Consider the following 23,544-nt stretch of genomic DNA (forward strand, 5'->3'; position numbering starts at 1 on the left):
GTCAATTTGATTGACAGTTTAGGAGGTGGGGCATTGTAATTTAAGGTCTACCTTGTCTCTGATTGTTTAGTGATAATGACAGTTGTCAATCATACTAGTACTGTATCAATACCCCATTAACTAATCAAAATGTTTTTAAACTAGAGGCTCTAAAGAGCCTGTGTCGCTCACCTTGGTCTATGTGAATATTAAAGGAAGCAGATGGATTCATGACAAAATTGTGTTTTGGTGATGGTGATGTGTTTGTACATCTTACTTTACTGAACATTCTTGCTGCTTAAAATTATCTCTATCTATAATGAACTTGGCCCATTAGTTTCAGTGGAAAATGTTAGTAAAAATTTACAAATTTTATGAAAATTGTTAAAAAATTGACTATAAAGAACAATAACTCCTAAGGGGGTCAATTGACCATTTCGGTCATGTTGACTTATTTGTAAATCTTACTTTGCTGAACATTATTGCTGTTTACAGTTTATCTCTATCAATAATAATATTCAAGATAATGACCAAAAACAGCAAAATTTCCTTAAAACTAACAATTCAGGGTCAGCAACCCAACAACGGGTTGTCCGATTCATCTAAAAATTTCTGAGCAGATAAATGTTGACCTGATAAACAATTTTACCCCATGTCAGATTTGCTCTAAATGCTTTGGGTTTTGAGTTATAAGCCAAAAACTGCATTTTACCCCATGTTCTATTTTTAGCCATGGCGGCCATCTTGGTTGGATGGCCGGGTCACCGGACACATTTTTCAAACTACTAACCCAAAAGATGATTGTGGCCAAGTTTGGATTAATTTGGCCAAGTCGTTTCAGAGGAGAAGATTTTTGTAAAAGATTACTAAGATTTACGAAAAATGGTTAAAAATTGACTATAAAGGGCAATAACTCCTAAAGGGGTCAACTGACCATTTCAGTCATGTTGACTTATTTGTAAATCTTACTTTGCTGAACATTATTGCTGTTTACTGTTTATCTCTATCTATAATAATATTCAAGATAATAACCAAAAGCAGCAAAATTTCCTTAAAATTAGTAATTCAGGGGCAGCAACCCAACAACGGGTTATCCGATTCATCTGAAAATTTCAGGGCAGATAGATCTTCACCTGTTTAACAATTCTACTCCTGTCAGATTTGCTCTAAATGCTTTGGTTTTTGAGTTATAAGCCAAAAACTGCATTTTACCCCTATGTTCTATTTTTAGCCATGGCGGCCATCTTGGATGGTTGGCCGGGTCACCGGACACATTTTTTAAACTAGATACCCCAATGATGATTGTGGCCAAGTTTGGTTTAATTTGGCCCAGTAGTTTCAGAGGAGAAGATTTTTGTAAAAGTTAACGACGACGACGGACGACGGACGCCAAGTGATGAGAAAAGCTCACTTGGCCTTTTAGGCCAGGTGAGCTAAAAAAGCCTGTGCATCAACACCTTAATTACATACATTCTTAAATGAACTGCTCCAATAATATAACAATTTCTTTCAGTTTGTACATGTATGTGTATTATGTGCACATACATGAGAACCATAGGGAACTATATTTCAGTGTGAATACATTTAGTAACAGTAGCTAACCTGTCGTTTTGTTAGGGAGGCCAGTGCCTAAGTAAAGATTTAGAACAAGTTCTAATCTTTCCAAAAAGTTTGGGCCATAACCCCTAAAATCAATCCCAACCTTCCTTTAGTGGTATTGAACCTTCTGGTAAAAATTTATAGAGATCCATTCACTTAAACTAAAGTTATTGTCCAGAAACTAAATGTGTCTTCAGACAATGACGACAACATAACATAATACGACGCAAATTTTTTTTTGTGGTCTATTAAAAACTTGCAAAAACATAGTACGTAAATAAGTTTCAACACACGTGTCAAAAACGTAATAAGACACAACCACTGGAACAAGAGTGCACACACTGAAATGTCTCGCCTTCTTTACTAATCATTGATTTTATGTTGATAGTCCTAAATGTAAAGCTTTACTACAACTGTCACATAAACTTAACATTAACCAAGAAAACAAAACATTGATCAATGAACCATGAAAATGATATCAAGGTCAGATAAACATGATAAACCATGCCATCAGACATGTACAGCTAACAATTCCATTCAACAAATACAGTTGACCTATAGCTTATAGTTTAAGAAAAACAGACCAAAACACAAAAACTTAACACTGAGCAATGAACTGTGAGAATGAGGTCAAGGTCAAATAAAATCTGCACGACTGACATATAGATCATAAAATATTTACATACACCAAATATAGTTGGCCTATTGCTTATTGTATTAGAAAAATAGACCAAAACTCAAAAACTTAACTTTGACCACTGAACCATGAAAATAAGGTCAAGGTTAGATGACACCTACCAGCTAGACATTTACACCTTACAATCATTCCATACACCAAATATAGTAGACCAATTGCATACAGTATAAGCAAAAAAGACCAAAACTCAAAAACTTAACTTTAACCACTGAACCATGAAAATGAGGTCAAGGTTAGATGACACCTACATTGTACCAGCTAGACATGTAAACCTTACAATCATTCCATACACCAAATATAGTAGACCTATTGCACATAGTATAAGAAAAACAGACCAAAACACAAAAACTTAACTACATGTATAACCACTGAACCATGAAAATGAGGTCAAGGTCAGATGACACCTGCCAGTTGGACATGTACACCTTACAGTCCTTCCATACACCGAATATACTAGACCTATTGCTTATAGTATCTGAGATATGGACTTGACACCAAAACTTAACCTTGTTCACTGATCCATGAAATGAGGTCGAGGTCAAGTGAGAACTGTCTGGTCGGCATGAGGTACTTGCGAGGTACGCACATACCAAATATAGTTATCCTACTACTTATAATAAGAGAGAACTTAACATTACAAAAAATTTTAACTTTTTTTTCAAGTAGTCACTGAACCATGAAAATAAGGTCAAGGACATTGGACATGTGACTGACGGAAACTTCATAACATGAGGCCTCAATATACAAGGTATGAAGCATCCAGGTCTTCCACCTTCTAAAATATAAAGCTTTTAAGAAGTTAGCTAACACCGCCGCCGCCGGATCACTATCCCTATGTCGAGCTTTCTGAAACTAAAGTTGCAGGCTCAACAAAAATGAGGATATCGGGTTCATCAGTTGTCATGCATTCCCATTTTTTATATTTTTTTTATTATCTTTGAAACAAGAACATTCCAAATGATACCTTTAGACCAGTCCATTTTCCATTTTCTATGAGATGATGCATCTTACGGAATGTATGATGACAAATACGGGGAACAAACTTTTTGTGTAATGGGTTTCAAACTCAGGTTTCGTTCCGCAAAATTATTTGCACAAACGACATATCAAGGTCAGTTATGATTGATTTGTCTATTTTTATATTGTTAGATATGTAAATTGAAAGTTTTATTTCTTCACAACAGAAAGTGTGTCAATTCTGTTAGTGTTTAATGCATTTCATTTTATAAAAAATAACAAATTATTTATTTTTTTAAGGATAATGTGTTTGTTAGGGTCAGCAGGAATAAAAAGCATGAAAAGTTAACTTTATTTTTATTCTGCAAATAAATCAGAGAAATATCATAAAAAGTATTCTACCTATTAAAAATAGTCGACTTTTAGGCAAAGACATATATACACATGTTTACAATAGGTAACAATTGATGAATAAAATAATGCAACCATTATACTTTTGCTCTAGTTTCAGAAATACAAGTCAAAAACTGCATTTCCCCCCCTATTTTCTATTTTTAGCCATGTCTGCCATGTTAGGCAGGGTCATCAGACACATTTTAAAATAACTAAATTCCCTTATGCTTATTTGTGGCTAAGTTTGGTTAAATTTGTCTCAGTTGTTTTAGAATACTTTTGTAAAATATTGCAAAAATTATAAAGAACAATAACTCCTTAAGGGGTCAATGGACTATTTTGGTCATGTTTGACTTATTTGTAGATCGGTCTTTACTGAACGTTATTATTTGCGTAAAACAAGGTGTCAGATTTGCTCCAAATTCTTTGGTTTCAGAGATATAACATGTATAAACCAGTTTAATTTTGGACCCTTTCAACCTCATGTGAACCAAATCTACATTTTACCCCTATGTTCTATTTCTAGACCATGGCAGCCATCTTGGTTGGTTGGCCGGGTCATCTTACACATTTTATAAACTAGATACCATGATGATGATTGTGGCCAAGTTTGGTTCAATTTGGTCCAGTAGTTTCAGAGAAAGTTTTTGTAAAGTTAATGACAACGATGGACGATGGACGACGGACGCCAAGTGATAAGAAAAGCTCACTTGGCCCTTTCGGCCATGTGAGAGCTAAAAAGGAACGAGTACACGTGTTTGTGCACACTGCATGGTGGAGTGTGCCTATCGATATTTGATCTTGTATTATCACCACAGATCTAGAAGCTGTGTACAACAGACAAATACGCTCGAACGGTGAGCTAACCTACAGTTGACTTAGCCACACATTACTTAAATCTGCACAACTGCACACATTTCTCCATTCTAAACATTACCCGCCAAAATGTCATAAGTGTAGTTTCTAAGTTTAGAGAAAAGTCGGATTTTTTCCCGGTTTATGACAAACCCTTGTCTTTCACATTATAACGTTAGGGAGCTAACATTTGATTTTTATGGGGGGCTAGGATGAAATTTGAAAAAAAAAATAGGCAGGACAGGAATTTTGATTAAAAAAGGCAGGATGACAATTTAGGTAAAAAAAAAGTCAGGATAAACTAAAAAAAAAAGGCAGGACCGAATAGAGTGAAAAATAAAAAGGCAGGACAGAGATTACAACTAAAAAAAAAATGCAGGACAAAAGTTTTCATCCTAGCCTCCCCCTCCCCCATAAAAATCAAATGGTAGCTCCCTTATTGATGTCGGGTTGTTTCAAAACAAAAATACCGAATTCAAAGGTAAGTCTGACACCTTGTTTTACGCAAATAATAATGTTCAGCAAAGACCGATCAGTATCTTCTCAATCCATAATTTTTGAACTTTGGAAGTTATTTCCCTTTTCCATTGGTATTTAGAAATTGGATTGACCAGGAACATATATATATTTAAAAGATATACTGTTCCCAGGATTGACTAAATATTGTGCAGGATCATTAAGTTCATATTTCAAAAAAATTTCCTCAGTAAACTGAACCAACTATTACTATTAATAGATTTTACATTTAATTGCCTTTCCGCTAGTTGCCATTCAATAGAACCTTTTCCTTGTCTAGTGTAATATTTCCAAAAAAAAGTTAAATTTTTTACATCTATTTGAGCTTCTACAGGTAACATCACAGAAATCATATATATAGCAGGATCGGCTGTTTTTGGTAAAGATAACAATTGTTTCAATAACTTTTTAAATTGGATATTTAAAGTTTCTAAACATGTTATAAAATAGTAATCCCTAGAGGAAGATGTTTAGAAACTTTAAACTTCAATGTCAATTATGAATACTTATATTATACCAATAATGTTATATGGATTGAATCCATATAACATTATTGCAGAGGCGGATTTAGGGGGGAAGGGCAGGGGGCAGGGGGCACAGGCCCCCTTTTTTTGGGGGAAAAAAATTGGTTGCTTAAATAGGGAATCACTGAAGTGTGACTTGAGCGGCCCCCTCTTAGGTCAGTCTGGGCCCCGCTTATGAAAATTTCTGGATCCGCCACTGTATTGGTATAATATAAGTATTCATAATTGACATTGAAGTTTGTGGATCTAGTCCATTTTCACCATAAAGTCCAACCCCCATTAAACTATATAGTGTCCTTCTTGCTTTCTTTAAATTCTCATCCATTGTTGCTTTACATGAATCATCATTCGTCTGTACGACATATTCCTATATATGACTTTAATAAAATATTGAATCTGAATCTGTCACGGTTGCTTTATTAGAAGTTAAAAGAGTCGAATTGCCTGAATTCCAAAAAAAATCATTTACTTTCTCATGGTGACGTAATTTAGACTGTATAACACAACTTTTTGCTGGTTGTAGTAAGTATGCCTCACGTTTACTAAAATCAAAGGCTATATCAATTAAAATTTGCTTTTCATACGGATAATTACTAAGAATGGCTAAATCATCTGCGCAAGTAGGAGCACAACAAGAAATCGATCCAATTTCCCCTCAATATCCTGAATTAGCTAAAATGTCTAAAAATGTATTTATATAGATTTTGTAAAAGTCTGCACTAAGAGTCCCTGCTTGTCTTACGCCTTGTTCTATTCTAAAAGTGTCCGATATTTGATTATTCCATTTTACACAAGAAACAGCATTTTTATATAGATTATCAATAATTAAAATAGATTGTTCTGGAATTTTCATTTGATATAATCTTCTTATAAGCCCAGCATGTTTTACATCATCGAATGCAGACTTTGCATCAAGCATAGTTATTATTGTTTGATCATTTAACTCGGTACATTCCTTGTGATATTATTCTATAATAAAGGATCAGTTTAACATGTTTAATGTTGCTGTCCCTTTAGTAAAACCACGTTGTAATGGATTTTGATATATTATAATGTCAGGATTAATTCTGATCTTTAAAACAGCCTCAATGAGTTTGGATAATGTTGGAGTAATTGTTATTCCACGATAATTTTTACTGTCTTTACCACTTTCTTTATTCTTAAAGAGTGGATTTACTATCCCTAATTTCTGTTCGTCTGGTATATATAACAAAGTCTAAAGATGATAAATAAGAGATTGTCCTCCATACAATAAGTTTTCAGTTGAAACTCCAAATATATCTGGTGATTTATTTAAATTTAATAACTTCAAAGCTTCTACTATTTCATTTTCAGTAATACTTTGGTGCTGAAACATAGCTCTACAAATGTCAATTATATCAATATATTCTTGTTCGACCTTTTGTTGGTATTAATGGTCATGAATAGAATTTTTCGTTAAATTTTCAAATGATGTTTCCATCCACTTAGAATGTTGTTTTCTGTACTATACTCTGTGTCTCCTACAGATACACAGTGTATAGTAACATGAGCTCTGTAGACGAGTCTGTAGAGCCCCATTAACCGGCTTGATATTTAAAAATAAAGCAAATTATAAGCACATTTGACAGCATACACATATAAATAAAAACACATGCATAATATGATAGCTAAGCAAACATACATCTAAAAAAAGAAAGAAAAGAAAAGCACATGTATGCTTTGACTGGCACACAGACAAAAGCTATAACAAATAAATAAAACAAAAAACAAATAATAAACAGAACACAGAGGGCTAGAAGATTTCAGCTGTGTGACAACAAAGTTATTGTCTACATGAGCTACAGCAGCAGTTTTCTGAAGAACACCATGTTAAAAAAAATGTTTGATCTGTTCCAAAGTTGATAGGCTCCGTGCATGGTTAAGCAGGGAGTTCCACAACTTTGCTGCATCAAAGCTCCTTTTGTCATACATTGTAGTTCTTGGTGTTTGTAAACCAACTGTGAGGTTATATCCAAAATTATATGAGTTATATTTAAAATTTAATATATTGTGTAAGAACTCTGGACTGGATGTACTATAATATGTATAATATAACACATTTATATTTACTTGTGACAGTGTCTCTGATGACATTAAATTTTATATTATCAAAGTGTAACAAAAGCAGATACGGTTGTTTTCTCTTGGGGTACCATTTTGGGGTATTTCCCTTTGAGCGTAGTCCAGGCGGTAAGACATTGACATTTTAAGGAATTAGAAAGGGAAAATGAACTTTACTAAAAGACAAATTGAAAGAGTTGGTATTGCTTTGCTTCATAAAAAAGAATGGCCAACGTAGATACAAGTATCTTGTCTTAGGGAGGGATAAATCTTACTCTGTAAAGGACCACTCTGGTTCAACAAAAAATTCTCTGAAACTGATATTATCAAGATGCTTGATTTCTTGATTGACAACATATTTGTTACGTTCGGAGGACGTTTTTTTCAACAGACTATCGGCATTCCAATGGGAACAAACTGTGCCCCTCTACTTGCCGACTTGTTTCTTTATTATTATGAGGCTGACTTCATACAGATACTTCTTAGGAAAAAAGATAAGAAGTTAGCAATATCCTTTAACTCTACTTTCCGGTAAATAGATGATGTTCTTTCACTTAATAATTCTAAATTTGGTGACTATGTGGAACGCATCTATCCAATCGAGCTAGAGATAAAGGATACTACAGATACAGTTAGTCGGCCTCCTATCTTGACTTGCATCTAGAAATTGACAATGAGGGTCGGTTGAAAACAAAACTTTACGACAAAAGAGATGATTTCAGCTTTCCAATTGTGAACTTTTCATTTCTAAGTAGCAACATTCCAGCAGCACCTACATACGGGGAATATTTCTCCCAATTGATACGATATTCCCGTGCTTGCATTTCCTATCATGATTTACTTGATAGAGGGTTGCTGTTCACGAGAAAGCTATTAAACCAAGAGTTCCAAATGGTGAAGTTGAAATCATCCATTCGTAAATTTTAAGGACGCCATCACGAGTTGGTTGACCATTATGGAATAACCGTTTCACAAATGATATCGGATATGTTCTTGACATCGTAACTACAATTCCCTTTCCTTTCATGAATGTGACCTACTGGATAAGACTATTTACCGAATTTTGTTATCACATCAGCAACATGACGGGTACCACATGTGGAGCAGGATCTGCTTACCCTTCCGGAGCACCTGAGATCACCCCTAGTTTTTTGGTGGGGTTCGTGTTGTTTATTCTTTAGTTTTCTATGTTGTGTCGTCTGTGCTGTTATTTGTTTGTCTTTTTCATTTTTAGCCATGGCGTTGTCAGTTTGTTTTAGATTTATGAGTTTGACTGTCCCTTTGGTATCTTTCGTCCCTCTTTAATAACATTTGATTAACATGGTATATAAATTACCAATTTGAAGACATACCAAGTTTAAATTCATAAAAGTTTGACCATTGTTACTACACGTTGTCATGGTTGTGACATGACGTTTTTGATGAAACACAGTAGTTTCGGTAAGTAGGCGGGGCTTATATGTTAGTTGAGGTCATTGACGTATAAAGCTAACGTTTATACGTATAGCTTTATCTGTATAGTAAAATAGCTGATTGCAGTATAATACGTCTTCTACAGGTTCCACTATTCCTTCAAACCAAAAGCTTTGTATCTACTGTAGTTGAAGTTTTTAGTTATTTGTGAAATATAATGAAACAACATGCATGCCGTTTTTGCTGAGTACATGTAGTTCAATGCTCAATTATTGGTCCCAGTTCAAAATACGTGACAAATATAAATACAAATATAAATACAAAAATTAAAACTGCTGAACAAAATAATAATAGCAGCAGTGTTAGTTTGAAAAAGAACTGAAAGCACTAAGCAGAACTCTTGAACAAAATAAAAACACAATGAGTAAGCACAAGTTATATATACAACGACACTAAAGATCAACATTACTCTTCAAGACTTCAGTTGACACTAGTTTATACAAACAAAAACCCTCTTAATCGTCACTTTCCTATAAAAAGAGGCAAATGATACCAAAGTGACATTCTAACGCATTAGTCGAAAAAAACGGACAACGCCTTGGCAAAAACTAAAGACAAAAGACAGGAAAACAGTATACAGACACAACATAGAACATAAAGACTGAGCATCACGAATCACTCCCAAATCATCAGCCGGATTATTTAAGCTGCTCCAGAAGTATAAACTGATCCTGATCTACATGTGGTAAAAATATTTAATAATTATGAAGATTGAATACAAGATCAACAGATCAAGAGGACATGATATTATTCAATGCCTTAACAAAATATTTCTTCATACTATGTACGATATTAATATAAAATATTTTGTAAAAGAAATGTTTTCTGTCGCACTCCTAACAACCAAATTATTATATCTAAATTTACCCGTGTACGTTGTTTTATTAAAAATTTTGTCCAAGGTTAGAGTTGTCTATTTGACACTCTTTCTACACCTTTTATAGTAATAATGTATTGATATTGTGTCATATATAGACCAAACTTATTCGTTCCGTGTATGTTTGCTTTTATTGGTTAAAAAAAGGGAAAAAGATACTAGATGGACAGTCAAACTCATAGATCGACAATAAACTGACAACGCCATGGCTATAAAAAAATAAACAGACAAATAATAGTACACAAGACACAACATAGAAAACTAAAGATTGATCAACAAGAAGCCCAACAAAAACTGGGGGTGCTCTCAGGTGCTCCGGAAGGGTAAGCAGATCCTGCTCCATATTTGGCACCTGTTGTGTTGCTCACGGGAAATAGAATTAGTTGATAGGTCACATTAAAGAAAAGGGACGGGGATTGTAGTTACGACATAAGAAACATATCCGATTTCATCTGTGAAACGGTTATTCCATGACGGTCCACCAAATCGGGATAGCTTCTCTAAAATTTACGAAGAAATGACTGCATTTGGAACTCTTGGTTTAATAGCTTATTTGTGAGCAGCAACCCTTTATCAAGAAAATCATAATAGGATATACAAGCTCGGGAAAATCGTATCAATTGGGATATATATATATACACTCCGTATGCAGGTGCTGCAGGAATGTTGCTACATAGAAATTGAAGTTCACAATTGGGAAGGTGAACTCATCTCTTTTGTCGTATAGGTTTGTTTCCAACCGACCCTCATTGTCAATGTCTAGATGTAAGTCAAGATATGAGGCAGACTAAACCGTATCTGCTGTATCATTTATCTCTAGTTCGATCGGATAGATGCGGTTGAATGTCTTTTTGATCGAGTTAAGCCATTTCAATTGATATTTTATAGTGTGTATTTTTATTTTGTAATGTTATGTAACATAAAATATTGTCCCCCATGAAATATTGTCTGTCGGACAAATTTCATATAAAATATTGTCCACTGACAGTATTTCATAATAAATATTGTTCTGGACAATATTTCATTATAAAATAGTGTCCTTGTCCATGAAATTTTGTCACCTCCTTTTGAACAATATTTCACATGAAATTCTGTTCATGACAATACTTCACTATGAAACACTGGCTTTGAAAATATTTTTTAATCGAATTATTACACAATTACAAATAGTACACAATCATGCAGCATGCACAGTTTAAAATTTATAACTGAAATTGTTTTGTATAGTAGAGAATTTATATTATTACTAATAGTGAGTTTCAAATTTGCATAGACACATTACAAATGGTTAATTATAGATTAAAGAATTGTCTAACGTATATATATTCATTCTATTCCATTATACTGTACAAATATAAGTTATGTACTGACAGTCGCTTATTTTTTAAATATAACATGAATATATGTTGATAACCTCCCCTTCATGAGACAAAATTCCATGACAATCTGCCTATGAAATATTGTCTCAATACTCACAAAATATAACCTCCTTTTAACAGTGCACAATTTAATAGTATTTATCTGTGAAATATTGTCTCAATTCACACAAAATATAACCTCCCTTTAACAAGACAATATTCCATAGCATTCATCTGTGAAATATAGTCTATATACAGACAAAATTTCACTATGAAAATTTGTCCTTCTCTGGACATTTTTCCATAGACCAGGACAATATTTCATGATACATAGTTATGAAATATTGTCTTGTGATACAATATTTCATAGGACAATATTTTGCTTTACAGTTACACTTCTGTCAGGTTAGGGTGAAGCTTGGCGCTTGTTAATGGTTGTCGTTTGTTGGTCTGGTTCATAAGTATTTCTCGTTTCTCTTTTTTATATGGATTAGGCGGTTGGTTTTCCTGTTTGAAATGTAATACACTATTCATCGTGGGACCTTTTATAGCTTGCTATTCAGTGTGAGTCAAAGTTCCGTGTTGAAGGCCGTCTTTTGACCTATAATTGTTAACTTATTATTTGTTTTGACTTGGATGGAGAGTTGTCACATTGACAGTCATACCATATATATTTTTTTTATGTATACAAAAAAAAACAAATGAAGCCTTAAACAATTTTACATGAAACTATTCATAAGAAATGTTAAGTGGCGAAGAACGTGTGTTTGCTTTATAAATGATTGAATCGTTCATAAAAAATGGTTTTGTTAATCAATTAGTAACAATTATTGTTTGGATTTTAAACAAATTAAAATTCTTCATCGTCCTCATGTAAAAAAGTTAAGTGTTAAAGATGCAAGTTAACAGTGTTACTCCTAATTTAAAATAAATCCTTACTAAATAGACAACAATATACGTAACAACACACATTTCTAGAGACGCAACTGCGTTATGCATAGACAACACGCTTTTCTTTTTTTCAGCAATGTATCGAAAAGCTCCAAACAGCTCCGGAAGGTAAAACTCTTTAAAATTGAAAAAAAAACAATAACAAGCAAACACGGCGCTTGTTTTTCGGTTCATGATGGTTTTATGTATTTTGCTTTATTTTTTTTGTAAAGATTTAATAGTCCGTTAGATTTCTCGGTTTAATTTTTCCTATCGGGTATGAAACGCGCGTCTGGCGTATACAATTTTAACCCTGATACCTTTGATAACAATTGACACCACTGGGTCGAAGCCACCGCTGGTGAACGTTTCGTCCCCGAAGGTACATGTATCACCAGCCCAGTAGTCAGCACTTCGATGTGGCATGAATATCAATTATATGTTGTTTTTTTTTTAAATTAAATTTACAGTTTGCAAAGGTATACATTATTAGAATACTAAGGATTTTTTTATCCCAGGCATAGAAAAAAAAATAGCCGTATTTGGCACAACTTTTTGGAATTTTGGGTTCTCAATGCTCTTCAACTTAATACTTGTTTGGCTTTCTAACTATTTTCATCTGAGCGTCACTGATGAGACTTATGAAGGCGACACGCGCGTTTGACGTATAAAATTATTACCCTGGTACCTTTGATAACTATTTGGTAGCTGACGATATATACTGTATAACCTGTATGGGTTTTTCTAAATGTTGAAGGCCGAGTAATGACTTATAATTGTGTTCATAATCGTTATTTGAAATCAGGTGGATAGTTGTTTGACAATCAGATCACATCGGCTTATTTTCATAGTGCATAGCAACATCACTGCAGCAATTAACAGTTGCCTTACACATACGGTCTATCATCGTGTTACATGCATGCATTGCAATATGAATCAGTTACTTGAACGTTAAATAAAAAAAAAGTTCCATTATAATCCAAAATAAGTGTACTTAATATGATATCAGTTACTTCTGCATCGTTAATCTGTAAAAAAAACAAACTTAAAATGAGAGGCACAGACACAGTTTAGTGATTACTTTTTGCCACTTGTGTGAAGTTTGCAGGGGTTTAAAGATATACTGTTAATGTTTTGAAGAACCATAATTTGTGTGTTGATTGAATACACTTTAATCGGGAAAACCAGTTCTATTGCTACGAATACTTAAAATAGACGATGAATACAAAGAAATGATACTTGGGCATACAGTTAATATTTCCACAAATAATACTTTTCTCACACTTTTTTCTCGCTACAAGTTGCAGAAACATAAAACAATATGTTATTATTTCAATCTAATATATTAAAATTAGGGGATGTTGTCTAATTGCCAATAAGATAACTATCCACCAAAGTTCAAATAAAGTGGATGTAAGCAATTGTAGGCAACCGAAGGGCCTTCAACAATAAGAAAATTCCATACCGTATTGTCTGCTATAAACGGTCCTGATATAACAAATCTATGATAATTCAAAAGAAAAAAACATACTGTCAAAATTATAACAAAAGACTTTATTGAAAACAAATATTATAGATATGAACCAACTTGGCCATTATTAAGATGAGTGAATTCAATTTTGTCAATACAAAGGGACAATGGCCATGTTTAAGCAGGTCGGTTAGCTAGTTATAAAACATGGGTTTTTTTCTTTGGATAGTGCATGCACCAAGTCTTTTTCATTTTTAGCCATGGCATTGTCAGTTTGTTTTAGATTTATGAGTTTGACTGTCCCTTTGGAATCTTTCGTCCCTCTTTTGCATAATATCTCTATCAGTCGCAGCTCATTTACAATCTGAAGTTTAAAGACACTCAGTAAGCACAACACTTAATCGTATTATAGTATTATAGTATTAATGAATGGGTATTTTTATAATGGCCCTGTTATATGTCCAAGGTCTGTAATAATGGTCAAGGAAGTCTGTAATGGCCCGAGGCAACGCCGAGGGCCATTACAGACATCCGAGGCCATTATTACTGACCAAGGACATATAACAGGGCCATTATAAAAACACCCATTTCTTAATACATTTATTAACCAACTGAAAAAAGTGTATGTGTTGCTGCCAACTTGATGTACTCTCTTACTATTTTAATGACAGTTTAGTTTGAAAAAAAAAATAATTTGTACTTTACCATGATCAAGCTTTAAATATATCATATATCCAAGATATTAAGTTGAAAGAAGTTATGTGTTGAAAAAACAGGATGAACAGTGATCCCTTTATATGGTTCTTTAATGTTTGTTGCTGGTTACTAAATTCTCAGATCTGCAGTGACATCACAACATGTAACTGACTAATCAATGATTAGCATTTGTGTTATGTAAACAATGTTGAGAGGTGATGCGGATAAGAATCCTCTAGATTTTCCATAGACTTCAATGCAAATTAATTTAATTGATATATATTGACAACAGTTGAATCTAGTAATTTTACCCACTTAATATTGTTAAAGACACTATATAATGTCTCTATTTTGATTTTTATCATACTATATCCTCTGGTTAAAAAATAATCAGTAATATAAACAATCAGTTATCACCTTCAAATAGATGAAAAATCTAGAGGAATCCTATCTGCATCACCCCTTGAAAAATTAAATGCCAGGATGTCCAGATCTGAGAAATTACAATAAAATACAAAAAGGTATTATACTCTTTACACCTTAATTTTATTAACTTTATTAAAAAACCCAACTGGGCTTAATACAGACAAGCTGGGCATTAATACAGGGCCATTACAGAAAAACAGGGCCATTACAGAAATAACAGGGCCATTACAGAAAAACAGGGCCATTACAGAAATAACAGGGCCATTACAGAAAAACAGGGCCATTACAGAAAAAACAGGGCCATTACAGAAAAACAGGGCCATTACAGAAAATATGTTATTTTTAATAACCAGTCATTTTTGGCAATAATGTACTTAGTTGGTTAATAATAAATCATAATGATTACAATGAGTACATTAGTATATGATTATGGTATACATATTTTCTACAAGTTAGATTTAGAAATATGAAAACTCTTTCAATTGCTTTAAAACAAATGCGACTTAGTTGAAGCCAGTGTAGAAAGCAATTGATACATTGATGCGAATCAAATAATTATTGCTTGTTTTAAATATATTGTTATTATCGCATGCACATTTTTGACAATGATCACCAAGTTTAAAAGATGAATAATTACATTAGATGTATGTTTCATTATGATACTTTATTCTGATTGGCTAACTGCACATCACGTGTTATTCCGTAAGCAATTGCATTGCTCAATAAAACTTTTCATTCATGATAACACGTGGTCCCACAATAAAGTGCACAGGTGAATTAAATAAAACAATAATAAAATTCGTGTTTTCATGATCATAACTAAACAAATGTAATTATAAGTATTGAATGCTTCCTTTTGTAACTTCATAGGGGTGTAAAAGCGTTGACCGTGCGCACATTTTTAGTATGAAGCGCTTCCGCGCTTCATACAAAATGTACTTCGGTCAACGCTTTTACACCCCAATGAAGTTACAAAAAGAAGCATTCAATTCTTAAATAATAAAACATACAATTATATACAATGTACAAAAGAAGAATAAATATTGACTATTAAAAAGACCGTCATGCAAAACGAAAATTAAAATATAGAGACTTACACAAAAATAGAAACACCAAGATCGAAAGATAAAGAAGGGTTTAGTCCTTCAAGATATGGGATAATTTAATCCTTGTGCACGTGTTTAAGAATAAGAAATCACAATCTTAACATAACTAAATTAATGTTTTTACATCAGATGCGGATTTCGATAATAAAGGTATCGCCTGTGATACTCAAGGCCAAACATTTGAAAATCCAAAAGTTTATTAAAGACATGACAAGTTTAGGAATAAAACATGAAAACAAAAATAAGACATGCAACCAAACCCGGTCAACGATTCAGAGCTTTGCGTGAGGGAGATATATCCCTTAATCAAAAAATATTTTCAAATGTTTGTAAACCAAATTTCCATTACATAATATCCGTATAGACGAGAAGACCCTTGGTCTTAATTGATATTCATACAATTCCAAATCAAAATACTGACCCCAGGCTATAAATGCATTATACATTTTCGTATTATATATCGTATGTCATTCCAGTCTTTGTATTTTAAATGACTGTTTTCATTGGTATCTTCAGCTGTACACCAGAATGATGAGACATGTGATTATTCTTATGCGAGTACTTATTTAAAGTCAGCTATTCGCATAACGTTTGTCATTACTTTGTATTCAATACGGTGATGTCAGATCTTCGAATGACATTAAGTTGCGTGTTCGTACATTTGGTGGTGTCAGCTCTTTAGACCACCTTCCCTTACTATTTTTTGCATTTGCCAAAGGAAGTTTTTGTTACACGATTTTTTGTTGATGTCAGATCTTCGTTCTTTTGACTATTTGGTATTTGTATCGTTTTGATGTTGAAGTCAAATCTTGAATTTCCCCTTTTTTCGTTATGTTTTGGTATTTTATCAAGTGATATACAATGATGTATGATCTGTAGTTTTTGTCTTTGTTACATATATTTTTCTTTCCCTCAAGGTTAATTCTATCTATCTGTTCTCCTATCCATACTTTTTGGCTGTTTCACATTTTGATGATGTCAGATTCTCTGTTCTCATATCCATATTTTTTTTGCTGTTTTACATTTTGATGATGTCAGATTCTCTGTTCTCATATCCATATTTTTTAGCTGTTTTACATTTTGATGATGTCAGATCGTCTGTTCTCATATCCATACTTTTTGGCTGTTTGACATTTTGATGATGTCAGATTCTCTGTTCTCATATCCATACTTTTTGGCTGTTTCACATTTTGATGACGTCAGATTATCTGTTCTTATATTCATTTTTTTTTTGGCGGTCTCACATTCTACAGATATCAGATCTTCGATTCTCATATTTATACACTTTGGTGGTTTCGCATTTTGATGATGTCATATCGTCTGTTCACACATTCATACTTTTTGAATGTCTCACATTTTTATGATGTCTTATATTTAGGAGATAACTGTATTGTATTTTAAGCTCCGACGGCATTAATTGGGGATTTGATGGTCGCAAATTAAGTTTACTGGCGACGCGTTAGCGGAGACAGTAAACGGGTATTTGCGACCATCAAATCCCCAATTGATGCCGTCGGAGCTGAAAATACAATATTGTTATCTCCATTCTAATGAAACTGACAGAAAACAACGTTAAAACATGTAATTAAAATCTGTCATATGCCGTCTGCGCTTGGGCGTACGTCCCATAGCATCAGTTGTCAATCGATGCCATGTAAAAAAGTGACCTTATCCAATCAAAATGAACGTTACAAACGTTGTTGCATTAGAATCTGTTTTCATACCCAACCCTTTGATTGTTTCCCATTATAATGATTTCAGATCTACTTTTATGAATTTAATACCATTTAGTTGTTGATTCGTTTGATTTCATACGTGTTGTTAAATTCTTATGTATTGTATTTTGTCTTTATTTGTGTATGTCTCATCATTTATTAATACTTCATTACTTTTTGTTTCTTCCCCATTATGAGATGTCCGATCAACTGTTGACACTTCATTCAATCTGTGTTTCCGCATGGAGTGTTGAGATTTACATCGTAACCTTTGGGTTCTTTCTCAATTCGGTGATATCATTGTGTTGCTTAGTCTTTAGTTTTCTATGTTGTGTCGTCTATACTATTATTAGTTTATTTGTCTTTTTATTTTTAGCCATGGTGTTGTCAGTATATTTTTTATCTATAAGTTTGACTATCCCTCTGGTATCTTTCGTCCCTCTTTTACACTTCTGTCCAGATTACTATTTTTCTTTTTAAACTTGATATGATATGACCGCGAAATTAATATGTTCATTGTCCCTACTCATTCAACACGTCTGGTAATCAATGATTTCTTGAGAATATTGTGTACCAACAAAAAGTGTCAATCAGCTGATGAATTAAAAAGGAGCGATACTAAATTGGTCTAAAAAGGGAAAACTTTACACACCGCATTACTAACTTTGAATCTAAAAACAATAACAAAAACATAAATGGTAGAAAATGAATTTTCGACCTTATTATGAAAATTGCACAACCACAATTTATTTGAACAGAGCCAACATTTAAATGTTTATGTTGATTTTTCTGGTAATTTGCTATCATCTCTACCACACCGTCATGTCCATTATCTGTTGCGATTGTTTAGAGGAGATTTGAACAGAGCCGACATTAGAATGTTATTCTAATTGGTAATTTGCTATCATTTCTACCACACTGTCATGTCCATTATCTGTTGCTATGTTTAGAGGAGATTTGTTATCAAGTCGACACATTTCTAAATTTGCTCCTTTATCTAACAATATACGTACGATGTCATGATGTCCTACTTCACATGCATAAAACAATGGCGTGGCGCCATCTTCTTTTGCCATGTTGATGTTAGCACTGTGGTCCAGAAGACAAAGAACAATATCAGTCCTACCCATAAAACAGGCAATGTGCAACGGGGTAGAACCAGCTACTACATCAAATGCATAATCTACTGACTTTTTACTGACATAATCTTTTAAATTTGAAGATGTGCTCTTATTAAAGCTATATAAGAATGCTTGTTTTTCTTGTTCTAATGTTATCCTTGGATGGTTAGTCAGTGTATCTACTATACACTGTTTACTATGGATACAAATATTACAGTCAGCATTGTTCTCTAACAATAACTGTGTTATTCCTCTGTTTCCGTTCAATGCACTGAAATATAAAGCATTTCCACCATCATATGTCTGAGCATTAATGTTTGGTTTATGATTCATTAACAACTGTACTATACTGATGTTATTATTGATACTGGTGTAGGTATTGGCACATGACCTAATCAAGGGTGTACATCCATCTTTGTTACACAGATCTACATTTGGATTCTTTTCTAACAGCAACCTTACTATTTCAGTATGTTCATTACGACACGCCTGTATCAGAGCACTATTGCCACTTTTGTCGCATAGATTTACATTAGCATCCTTCTCTAACAGCAGCTTCACAATGTCAGTGTGTCCACTCTGGCTTGCCATGTATAAAGGACTACAGTGAAAGTTGTCACATAGGTCAATATAAGCATCTGTCTCTAGCAGCAACCTAACAATATCAGTATATCCATTCACACATGCCCGGTACAGAGGACTACGCCCATTATTATTACATATATTAACTTGATGATTCTTCTCTATTATCATCTTCACAATAGCAGTATGGCCTTCATAACATGCCCAGTAAAGTGCAGTGACCCCCTCATTGTCACAAAGATCAAGATTAGGATTATTCTCTAATAACATGTTAACAATAGTAGTTTCCCCTTCCTGACAGGCCATGTACATTCCATAGACCCCATCATCCCTACACTGATCCACATCCACATCACTATGTAACAACCATTGAACCATATCAGTGAAACCAAGATAACAAGACAATATCAGTGGAGTATTACCTGATCCATAGACCCCCTTTGGTATCGCCGTATCCTTGGTATTGGCTAAAGCTACCTGTTGTGATTTGTCTAGTTGTAGTAAGTACCGTACTAACTGTTGTCTAAATGATGATACCGACAAATTAGTGTTATCAAAAACACATGTCACCTTTCCTAACGACCAGTCCTTTATCAACCTTTCTAAGTAATCCTCTATATTTTCATCTGGTATTTCAATGATAAAGTCTACATTAACCTTGTCATCACATGATTTCTGCCAGAGGAAGCGTTCCCGTACTAAATCACTATCACCATGATCTATTAAACATTCAATCATTTTATGACCAAAGTAATGAGCAAGGAAGTCAAACAGTTTATCGTGTAAAGTCCTATAAATACCGTTCTGTTTATGTATAAATGTACCATCTAGAGTATCAAGTGCCTCTTTAAGTACTGCTTTTGGTGTATTTTTGTTCAATTTACAGGCCTCACATGTGTCTTCTATAATCTTTCGTTGTTTATTTGTAACTTTACCCTGGAACCATTTTGCAATATTTTGATTATTTAGTATAACACATAATGCAAGACTGCAAACTTTATAGTTTCCTTCATCGCCATGTCTACAGAGATTGTCCAACTCATTCTTGTAAACATTAAATGGATTTTCGAAGAATTCTGTAGCATCAACGTCTCCTTTGTCATGATAAAGATAACATAAAAGTGGAAAGAATTCACACTGCTTTGCTACTTCGTTTAGACCCTCGCACCTTGTACCCATATACATGTTTGCAATTTGTATTTTTTCTTCAGATATGAGCCGTAGCTCATCTGATATTAAATTGCATTCACATGATTTAAAAGGGGGTAATATATTAAATTTGTCATCTTTATAGACTTGTAACCTACAAGATACAATAATCTTACAACATTTGTCTGCTATAATCGTGTTTAACAGAGGTAATAGCTGTTTCCAGTTCTCAATTTGTTGTTGGTTGGCAGTGAAATTTCCACAAATATCATCAACAATGAAGACTGTTTGTTTAGAAGGTTGATAATAATTTCTGATGTCTATTGGGAAATACACAGGAATTATTTTATATCCTTTTCTCTGTAAAATCAATGCTGTATGTCTTGCAATAAATGATTTACCAACTCCTGCTGGTGCTGTTAATGTCACACAATTGTGATTCTCTAAACATTTGATGACGTAATCAGTCGCTCTCGTAGCCACAAACATACCATCTTTCTTTTGCCAGTCTTTAATTTGTTCTTTTATCTGCTCTAAAAAAAACAATAGAATGATTAGAATACTACCATACGTTTAATTATACTAATACAATACAACCATAGCGTTGTTGACTAAGAGCATATGGATAATGACCAAAATGAAGTGTCTTGGTATTATGCAGTTGTTTGTAAGTATCTAACATTACAGTTTGAACTGAATACATCATGTTTACTCTACCACCACGTATTGATCTTGTGACCTTAAATTACAATGGTCTACAACTATCAACAGTACTGGAAAGGATAACAATTTCATGAATTACAAAAGTTCTAAAATCTACTATGTAAGATCTAGCTCCCTCACTAGACTACACAATTTAGATTCAGTTTAAATCATCCTAAACTCAATAGTCTTTAACATTCCAAACTATTCATTTTACACTTTTTGACAGTACAATTGAGATAGTTTTTAGCAAATCGCCTCTATACATCGAATTTCAAATAAATAAGGAACATTTACTTCTTTATGGTAAAACCGAACTTTGTCAAATCAAACATAAAATTGAGAATGGAAATGGGGAATGTGTCAAAGAAACAACAACCGGTCCAAAGAGTAGAAAACAGGCTAGATAAGGCAATATGTTATCTTCTTTTTGATTATCTCACTCTTCAACATTTTGATTTGCAAATGTATTGGCCTCAATCAGCAATGGAGAGCCATGCATTGTCGAAATGTGCATATGATGAGTACAATTGGTACCTTTCAACATGATTGACATATAATTTGTCAATTGCAATAATTTATAGGTAAGTTTTAAATTATTATCATAACCTCAATTTTATTTACATTTTTCAATGAACGGAAATCATCTTTATAGCGGAAAGTAAAATTAGAGAAAAAAAAATGTGTTGTTCCATATGTAGATGATTTCCTTTCATTGAGTAATTCAACATGTAGTGACTATGTTGACTCCTTCTATATCTATAAATTTGAGATACAGAATACAGCAGATTTAATTACGTCTGTCTCAAATTCTGACTCACATCTAGAAATTGAAAATGAGAACCAGCTGAGAATTTATTTTACGACAACAGAGATGATTTCAATTTTTCAATTATGAACTCTTCATTTCTAGGTAGCAGTATTCGAGTAGCGTCTGCAAATAGGGTTTATATCTCCCAGTTGATACATTTTTTCAGGACTTGCATGTCCTATCATAATTTCTAATGAAAATTACTTCATTTTCCATAAAAATCTAGTTTTCTTGTGAGGAGAGATCTTAAAGGATTTATAATAATTCATGTAGAATATGTTGATGCACATCACAACTGGACAGTGATTTGTGTGCATCATAAAATTGATATCTATGATGTTTCTTGATATTGGTATATATAAAGATATATATTTTGTCACTGAATCAGACATACTTATAAATATAATTATTTTCTGTGACTGTATCTTGCATTAATTTAGAAAAAATAGAGGAACGTTCCGAAACCAATCTGAAACAAGTAACAGGGTCGACCCAAAAATAATTAACTTGTCTAATCGCAAAATTGATTCCGATGAAATGAAAGTGTTAAATAAAGGACTGAAATATACTCCAACACCTCCAGCTGACACTGATACACTCTCAGTGGATATCAAAGAATTTTGCCGAAAATTAAGACTAAAAAATCATTTTGGGGATAAAGAATCAAAGACAGCTGACGAATCAATTGTAAGAAATAAATCTACATTTACACCGGGAAAAGGAAAAAATAAAGATTTAGACTTATACATTAATCATCTGTCAAACTTTACATTAATACCAAAGCCACAGGACAAAGTAAAAAATAATTTACCATTTAAACAACAGCAAGCTTTATACAGATTACAAAAAGATGAATCGATAATTATAAAAGAAGCTGACAAGGATGGTGCATTAGTAATAATGGACAGAATATATTACCGAGACAAAATTCAGGAACAGCTCAATGATAAACAATATTATCGGGAACTCAACGACAATATGGAAAAGAAAACTAAGAGAAATATAAACAAACTTATTTCAAAATTTCCTCATTGTACTACTGAAAAGGAAGTTGACTATCTTACAAAATTTGAGGTAAAAACAAGCAACTTTTATGGACTACCTAAAATCCACAAAAGTAAGGAAGTAGAAACAGCAGTTCAACAACAAAATTGTGCATATATCGAAATAAATTCACCAAAAGATTTAAAATTTCGGCCTATTGTTGCTGGACCGCAGTGTCCAACTCATAGATTGAGCCATTTCATTGACCTAATTTTGAAACCTTTATGCCAATATGTACCTAGTTTTATCCGTGATAATTTTGATTTTTAAAATCATTTACCAGCCGAAGTCAAAGAAGATGCAATATTGGTAAGCTTCGACGTAACAAGTCTTTACACCAATATACCGCACAAACTAGGATTAGATGCTGTAAAATTTTGGCTAGAGTCATATAGGCACATTATCGACCAAAGATTTTCGAATAATTTTTTGTTGGAGGGATTGAAAATCATACTAGATAATAACACCTTTTTCTTTGATG

General features: G+C 33.2%; 2 protein-coding genes across 3 annotated transcripts in view; both read right to left on the minus strand.

The window, feature by feature from the left end:
- Nucleotides 1–4,561, minus strand: part of LOC143074983 (uncharacterized) — a 49,486-nt gene extending 44,925 nt beyond the window's left edge. For both annotated transcript variants that reach the window (XM_076250194.1, XM_076250189.1), the window contains exon 1: nt 4,497–4,561. The gene's annotated coding sequence lies outside the window, so the exon portion shown is untranslated. The remainder of the gene's footprint in view (nt 1–4,496) is intronic.
- Nucleotides 4,562–15,834: 11,273 nt separating this feature from the next.
- Nucleotides 15,835–23,544, minus strand: part of LOC143074985 (uncharacterized) — a 31,158-nt gene continuing 23,448 nt past the window's right edge. The window contains exon 6 of the mRNA XM_076250200.1: nt 15,835–21,039. Within this exon, the coding sequence (XP_076106315.1) occupies nt 18,536–21,039 (2,504 nt within the window). The 3' untranslated portion in view covers nt 15,835–18,535. The remainder of the gene's footprint in view (nt 21,040–23,544) is intronic.

The sequence above is a fragment of the Mytilus galloprovincialis genome, chromosome 5 (assembly GCF_965363235.1).
Source record: "Mytilus galloprovincialis chromosome 5, xbMytGall1.hap1.1, whole genome shotgun sequence".
Taxonomy (NCBI): Eukaryota; Metazoa; Mollusca; class Bivalvia; order Mytilida; family Mytilidae; genus Mytilus; species Mytilus galloprovincialis.